We start from the raw sequence: 7,599 nt of genomic DNA, 5'->3' as shown, positions 1-7,599 counted from the left end.
ATGATAGTTTTATTTTCATTTTCAATTTTACTTCAGATCCTGCGGTTCGCGAGCCGCCGTTTGCTGACCCCTGGCGGCTCCTCCCTCTCAAAAGTTTGCCGACCCCTGCCCAAGAGGGAAGGGAGGGCGGAAATTACCTGCTTCTTGGAGGTCCCCATTGTCTGCAGGAGCGAAGTCAGTGGTCTCCTGGCCTTTGACGCAGCACGCCCGGAAGACCAGCCCACACTGGTAGCCTACCAAGAGGTTGTACTCGCAGCTCTGGCCCTGGGCCTGGGCCGCCCTCCCCAGCAAGCAGCAGTGGCAGCATCTCTGCGAACACAGGCGGAGACTCCAGATGGATACGCCACACCCACAGCACAGCGCGGCCCCGCGGGCCCCTCTGAACCCCGCCCCCAAGTCCACTCACCCTGAACGGTGATGACGCGTGCCTGTCCCAACTATCTCTTCTAAATGTGGGCAGTAAAGAGCAAAATAAGCCAAGCCTGGGGCTTGCTGCCCCCAATTCTCACAGGCCCCGCTTTTGAAAGAAACCTTAAAAGGGCTTGTATCCAGCATGTGCTCCCCAATACCTGACTGCCCCCCCAACATCCCTGCCCTAGCCATTTACACACCTCCAGGAAGAGGGAGCTATGAGAGGGACCCTCGCAGAGTCCCACGGAGCTGCCTACGGCTCCGTTCCTCTTGTGCGGTCTAAGATGCCTCGAGCACGCCCGGAAGAACGAGCATGCACTTTCCGTCCCAGCCAGGTGGCTCGGGCGGCAGGAACGGCATCGTCCATGTGGAAAACACAGGAACCTCAAGACAAGTCATCAAGCAGGGGACAGAGTCGCTGCCTGTCACCCGGACCCCAGCGTTCCCAAAAGTCACCCCTGAATCCTGGGGAGAACATTCACCCTGACATATGAAAAGACCTTTCAGTCTTCATTATCCTAAGGAGAACCCAGAACTTTCCAAAAGGTCCATAGCAGGGCCGGGGAGGCGAGGCTCTGCTATTTTGGGGGCGGCTGGGGGGCGTTGATGGGTTCTCCACTCTGCTCGTGCTACAACCTCTGCTGCCAGAAAGGGCAGGGGCTTTAGTGCCTCCTCCACCTTGGGGGACATGAGTCACCCTTCCCGGAAACACAAATCACTCATCTGCCAGAGCGATCTGTTCCCACTCCTGTTAGGATGTTCCGTGCTTTCCCCATACCTCCCTTTCTCTCGAGTCTGGGGACACAGGCAGAGATGTCTGCCAGGCAGATGCCGTCCGCAGAGCTCCTGCCTGAGAAGCAGCCACGGATTGCCCGAGGTCCAGGCTCCCCGGGGCCTTCTGACCAGGCCACCCTACCCTCACCCCACCGAGCTCCCTCACGCCAGAAGCCTCCTCCCATGAAAGCGCACAAAGGCTGAGGGTGGCCAGAGGGGCACAGGACCCCCAGTTCTTCCATGTACAATCTCCCTCCACATCCCAATCTGTGTAGAGAGCGAACCCCCAGACAGACACCCACACAGCCCCTCCCAGGATCAGACGCCACTCCGATTCTGGCTCCTTGAAATGACTCCATTGCCTTCCTCACAGGGAGCAGGAAGTCTTTTTTCCAGGGAACTTGCTTTCGTCACCTGGCACCTCTGAGAGAAAGCCCGCTGACCAGGGGAGCTTTTCAAACCTGAGCTCCTCTGGGCAGCCATTGTCCTTCCTCAGCAGGTGGTAAGGCAGGGGCAGCCTGGACACCTCGTTAGTTTATGTGCAGTTTTCAGACCTGGGGATGCTGTCTGGGACATCGCCACACCCACGCAGAGATGCAGACCTTCCACAGTGGTAGACGCCCTGAGTGGCCTGGCCTGGACCTGGAGCCCCAGATGGATTACGTCATTTACTCCCAGCTTACCTTCAGTGCAGGGCTGTCTCTGAGCCAGATGGAGCCCACTCCCAGCTCCGCCTCACCAGACCCCTCTCCCCAGTTGGTCCTGAGAGGCCGCTTTGGAATGTGGGCCTCTCTGAACCTCAGTTTTCTCTTCTAGGGTGGTTATGGAGGTCATGTTATCAGAGGCCTTAGAGGGGGCCCATTCTGAGCTCTGCGCTCTGGAGGGCAGGGAAGCTTGAAGACCTCTTGAGTGGGGCAGGGGTGCCTACATTGAACTGAGAAGAGGGTTCCGAAGGCTCTGAGCCCAGGTAACCCCTGCTCTGACCTCTGTGTTCCCGCTTGAAGCCCCAGGACTGGAAGTCCTCAGGGCGAGGCTGGGTGACTCCATCCCTGTTTCCCAGAGTTGGACTGGGCCCAGGGTGTGGTCCAAGGTTTACTGATTAAACCGGAGGAGGCGGGGAGCCTCAATGGTCCCTCCTCCCCTCCTCGCTGGGCACCCCTTGCTGCTCAAAAGGAAAGGTGGCCTGGAGCTAGGGGTGAAGGGGGAGAGCGCCCCAGGCCCCCCGCTGATGAGCAGTGGCTGCTGAGCTGGGAGGGGCCCAGGGCTTGCTGGCTGGCAGGCCAGGCGCTCACCTTCACGAACAGGGCCTCAAGGCTGGCGTTGTCCCCGTGTGGTGTGGTGCAGTGGTCCTGCTCGTTGGCCAGGTTGATACCTGTGGCACAATGTAGCTCCTCCAGCTGGTTATGGCAGCACTGCTCCTGGACCATCCTATGGACAGAGGGACGGGCTGGGCCAAGGGCCGAGGCTGCGGGGCGGGGGGCCTGCCGGGCGGTGCAAGGGCCTGAGAGCAGCAGCCCCTCGGGGGTTGGACTTCAGTCATCTTTGGGTGTCTCCCCTTCCCCAACCCTCCCCCACTCACCCAGACACAGAGAGACACACACACAGGCCTGGCATACAGAAGGTGCTCAATAAGCGTTTCATTAGAAAGACTGAACGCAGGGTGGTGCCCTGGGCGGCATCAGGAGACCCAGGTCCCCATTCACCTCTCTGAGCTCTGAGCCTCACCCCCAAAATGTTCCCACTTGTTTAAAAAACAAAGACAGGTGATAGCTGACTCTGGGCCGGACCCTCTCATCCTTACCAGATGAATTCATCTCAACACTCATCCGCGTTTTCCAGACTCAGAGGAAATAACTCCAGAGAGGCGAGACCACATGTGAGGGGTGCCATGTGTAAGTCACAGGTGTGGCTCCCACCAGACCCAAAATAACCCTGGCTTTGGCCAAAGCCAGCAAGGGCGGGACGAGATGCCAGGGCTGTGCCTGCCCAGGGGGTTGGGGCCCACTCAGGCTCTGTGCACTGCCAGCCAGGCCACCTCTGTCCCCCGGCATCAGCCCCCCGCCTGCCCTTCCCCCCGCCTCCAACCTGTGGGGTTCTGCACCCAGCTTCCCACGTGTTCCCAGAACTGCCCCCGAGCTCTGGGATGGGTTTATCTGTACTGTGTGACCACATAACAGAATTCACTCATGCTTTGGGGGGATTTGCAAATAACAGGCATTTCACTAAATCGTCAGAGAGAGCACCCAGATATGCATCTAGCCAGTCAGCCAGCCATTGAAAACTTTTGGCTGGATAGAAAACCAGGTGTTGGTGAGGATGTGCAGGAAAGGGAGCCCTCGTGCTCCGTTGGTGGGATAGGAAACGGTGTGGCCGCTGTGGAAAACAGCGAGGGGGCTCCTCCGAAAAGTTAAAACTACTACATACCCACTTCCGGGGATATGCCTCCAGGAATTGAAAACAGTGACTCCAACAGATATTTGTGCACCCACGTCCACAGCAGCACATACGCAAAATGTGGTCTCTACATACCAGTGCACTATTACTCAGCCTTAAGAAGGAAGGAAATTCTAACACACTACAACACGGATGGACCTGTGGAGGACGTCACGCTAAGGGAAACAAGCCAGACACAAAAGGCATCGCTGTGTGATTCCACTTATATGAGGCACCTGCAGAAGTCCAATTCACAGAGACAAAAAGTAGGGTGGTGGGTGCCAGGGGCTGCGGTGGGGGACGGGGAGTTGTTTCATGGGGTCAGAGTCAGCTTGGGAAGATGAGGAAGTTCTGGAGATGATGGTGGTGACGGTCACACAGCAGTGGGAAGATACTGAAATGTACACTTATAAATGGTTAAGATGGCAAAATGTACGTTATGGGTATTTTACTACAATCAAAACAAAATTTGGCTGTAGCCCTACTGTGTGTCAGGCTTGTGCAAAGGCTTCAGGGGTGGGGAGAGGAATGGCCTGGTGGGGAAGGAGAGGCTCTCACACGGAGGGGGTTTCCGGGGCAACAGCGGCTGCGCTGTGTCCCAGTGGGGCAGGTGGCACAAGGAGCGCAGCACTGGGCTTTGGGGCGCTGGCTTCTTCTCTCACTTCAGGTCATTACCACAACCCTGAAAGGAAGAAGGTATCAGGGTCCCCCTTTTACACGGGGGGAAACTGAGTCTCCGAACTGGCTCAGGTCACACAGCCAGAATTCCAGCCTGGGAGGGTTCTGGGGTGCTGGTGCTGTCTGTAAACGGAACGCCTGGGGCTGAGCTCCCAGCGTCCCGGGGGAACTGCCAGCGGCCCCTCCAACCTTTCCAGCGCTGAGCTGTGAGTGGGAGCCAGGGTCCCAGCTGTCACTCATCAGACGCTCCGTAAATCCCAACCCCACGGCCTCCCAGTGGATTCAAACAACCCGTGTCCTGTTTTCTCTTCCTTTGTTTGGTCTATAAGGCTTTCTTTGACTTTTCAAGAATTTTCTAAATTAAGATTTGCATCCCCTGTCGCTGCTGGCAGGCAGCACGCAGTGCTCGATGCCAACACAAATGCAAACTCCAGAATGAGGCGGGCGAGTCTTCCCCGCATTTTCTTTCTGCCCACAGTGCCCATCGTCAATGCCGCTTAGACTCGGCTCAGAAGCGAACGCATGGCAACGGATGACGTCTTCATGCCCTCTCACTTCCCTGACACCTGCGCCCAGGGGAAGTAGCTCTAAGCCCAAATCCCGATGCCAGCACCTGCTGGCTGTGGGTACCGGGGAAAGCTAGGTTTCCTCATCTGTGAAATGGGGTTCACAGCAAGGTGAAATGTGCATCAAACGCACAGCGTAAAGTGGGTGCTTTCTAAAGGCTTGCTGTTGTTTTCACAACGATCTTGATGATGATGATCAACATATCTTCGTTATTTATTCTAAGCTTGTATATGCTCCCAGGACTCTGAGGGACCTTGAGTCAATTTAGGGAAAGAGGAATAAGAACAGTCAGTGCAGACGTCGGCTACTGTGTAAGGTGGGCAGCTGTCAGGGGGACTCTCCGTTCTGGACGGGCTCCTGTGGTTTTGGGGTCTGAAGGCAATTCACACTTTGGATTTGCCAAGCGCTTCCAGCTTATGATCTCATCACCCCCTCCAAGGACCTTCGTTTCATCAGGAGGAAGCTGACTGGGCCACCTGCCCGGCTGTGGCAGAGGGAGCTGCACACCCCGATGGTGCTGGCAGCCCAGTGAGAGGGATGGACAGCTAGACGGCATGGGAAGGGGGAGCAGAGTCCTGTCCAGGCACCGTGGGGGCACGCGGCCCACCGCACCTCTCTCAGCCCAGGCGTACCTGGCCCTAGGCACCTAGCCTCGGGGGGGGGGCCTGGCTGCCCCTTCCTCCCCCACTTTCCTCTGAAGAAATGTCGTCCTGGTACCATGGCAGCCACTAAAAACATACCTGCATTCCTTGGATTCCGAGGTATGCGGCAGGGAGCAGTCCCTGTGCTGGGTGGCCATTCGATGTCCATCTGCACAGCAAGTCTCCATGGGGACATCTGCGCCCGCTGTGCAGGGAAGAGAAACGGGGGACTGGTGACCCTCCACTCACCCCGTACAAGGTCCCCTTTGACATGCTGGCTCCCTCAGGTGGCCAAGGGTTCCCCTCCCCACAGCAACATCTGGAGGCCCTGAGGTCTGCATTCCAGCATCTGGCTGGTCTGAAAGGGCAGTAGGTACGTCCGTTCCTTTAGTCGCTCAACAAACCCATGCCGAAAACTCACTGGGCTGGGAGCACAAGCCCCACTCCTTCCTAGAAAGGCCTGAAACCTCAGCTATTACAAGGCAACTGCCAAATCCAGTTCTGACAGGGCTGCGCTAAGCACCTGGGATCCACGCTCGCCCAGCTGAATCCCTGCTCCGGCCACATGCCGGACACTCAGACAGGGACCCTGCCCAGGTGAGAGCTCTGCCCAGATGGGACCCTGCGTTCACAGTCCGGAGGGAGGGCAAGAAAAACAGGTGCTGCTGACAGAGGCACGACTGAGACACTGTCCAGTCCAGCAGTCAGGGCATCCAGGATGCGGCCAGCCCCACTCCTACAGGGTCAGAGGTGGCTTGTGCCACTAAAGACGGACAGTGTAGACGGAACCTCCAGGAAGGCCTGGAGGTTCCAACAAAGCAAGGCTGGTACCAAAACGTGGGACAACCGAGGAAGGTTTCTCTCTTGAGAGTGGGGACCCAGCCAAGCAGTGGGGGGTGCACCCCAGGGAGCAGCCAAGCGAGGAGGCGCAAATGGAGAGGGGGCCTCGGGGCAGCATGACAACTCGGGGTGTGGGGCGGAAAGGGCCAACATTTCCGGACCAGCTTCTGGGATCCAGGTCCTGTTGCTCATTTAATCTACGAAGCCACGTGTTAGGGAGGCGTCAGTCATAAAGAAGAGGAAAATGCGGCTGGCCATGGCTTCCGCCCTTGATTTGCCAAAGGCTGTGTCTTTGCTTACAGAAAGACAAAAAGCTGTCCCACCCACGGCTTCAAGGCTGCATAATGGCTCGGCAGAGATGGGGACCCGGGGCCTCCAGTCCCCAGCCAGCTCTTGGCCCCACCCCTGGCTGCGGCCCAGCACAGAACCCTCAGCTCCCGGGAAGGACAGGACCCCACCGTGTCCCCAGGGAGGAGCAGTCAGGTACCAAGTTGCCCTAAGCATGAGGGGCTCACGTGGCTGGGAGCTTTAGCACGGACGACCTCTGCAGCCTGGGCAGCAGGTCACCTTGCAGCAGGAAATTTCAAAATTGGGCTTTGAGAGGCACCCCGTTTTCTTACTGACGGCTGCCCAGCACCCCGTGAGGTAAGTCCCGCCAGGTCTGGCAGTGTTTCTTGGTACTGACGATCATGGGTGTTCTGTTTGAGCTCATTGTTCTTCCAAGGCTGGGAGGCTTGCTCTAGGGCTTAGCATGAGGCTGAGACATCCAAAAACATTGGCCTTGACGACCTGCTGTCGGCCACCACAGCACGTCTGCAAACTGCCACTGCCCGGAAAGACCCCGGGATGGCCAGCACCTGGGTGAAAAGCTGAGGCCAGGCCGGCCACTTCGCATGGCCAGGAGGAGGGACCGTGCCCTGAACCAAAACCCCCCAACAACCGACAACGGCCAGAGCTTCAGGCCCCCTGCCCAGGGCTTCCCTCCTCACTCTCACGGGCTCCTCAGGCTGGCGGAGGGAGTCCCAGGTGGTCTGGTCAAGGGTGACGGTCCACCCCACAAAGCCTGCCAATCACTGCCCTCTGTCCACCTGGCCAGACCCCACCTCAGCTATCCCCTCTCCATGGTCCCCGATGACACCGTTTGGTGAACGTGGGAGACCCACCATGGGCTTGGGGCTCAGATAAAATTGTCTCGCATCACAGACCTCCCAGCACCAAAGCAGGGGAGCCTTCGCAAGGAGAGCCAGCAGTTATG

At 57.9% G+C, this 7,599-nt stretch overlaps 1 protein-coding gene across 2 annotated transcripts in view; it reads right to left on the bottom strand.

The window, feature by feature from the left end:
* Positions 1 to 7,599, bottom strand: part of FBLN1 (fibulin 1) — a 78,834-nt gene that overhangs the window by 55,927 nt on the left and 15,308 nt on the right. For both annotated transcript variants that reach the window (XM_019651725.1, XM_019651726.1), the window contains exons 2-4: positions 5,604 to 5,709; positions 2,478 to 2,613; positions 138 to 309 (exon numbers count right to left, since the gene is read on the bottom strand). In XM_019651725.1, the coding sequence (XP_019507270.1) occupies positions 138 to 309; positions 2,478 to 2,613; positions 5,604 to 5,709 (414 nt within the window). The remainder of the gene's footprint in view (positions 1 to 137; positions 310 to 2,477; positions 2,614 to 5,603; positions 5,710 to 7,599) is intronic.

The sequence above is a fragment of the Hipposideros armiger genome, unplaced genomic scaffold, assembly GCF_001890085.2.
Source record: "Hipposideros armiger isolate ML-2016 unplaced genomic scaffold, ASM189008v1 scaffold_164, whole genome shotgun sequence".
Lineage (NCBI taxonomy): Eukaryota > Metazoa > Chordata > Mammalia > Chiroptera > Hipposideridae > Hipposideros > Hipposideros armiger.
The sequence above is the reverse complement of the archived record's forward strand: the minus strand, read 5'-3'. Positions and strand labels throughout refer to the sequence as shown.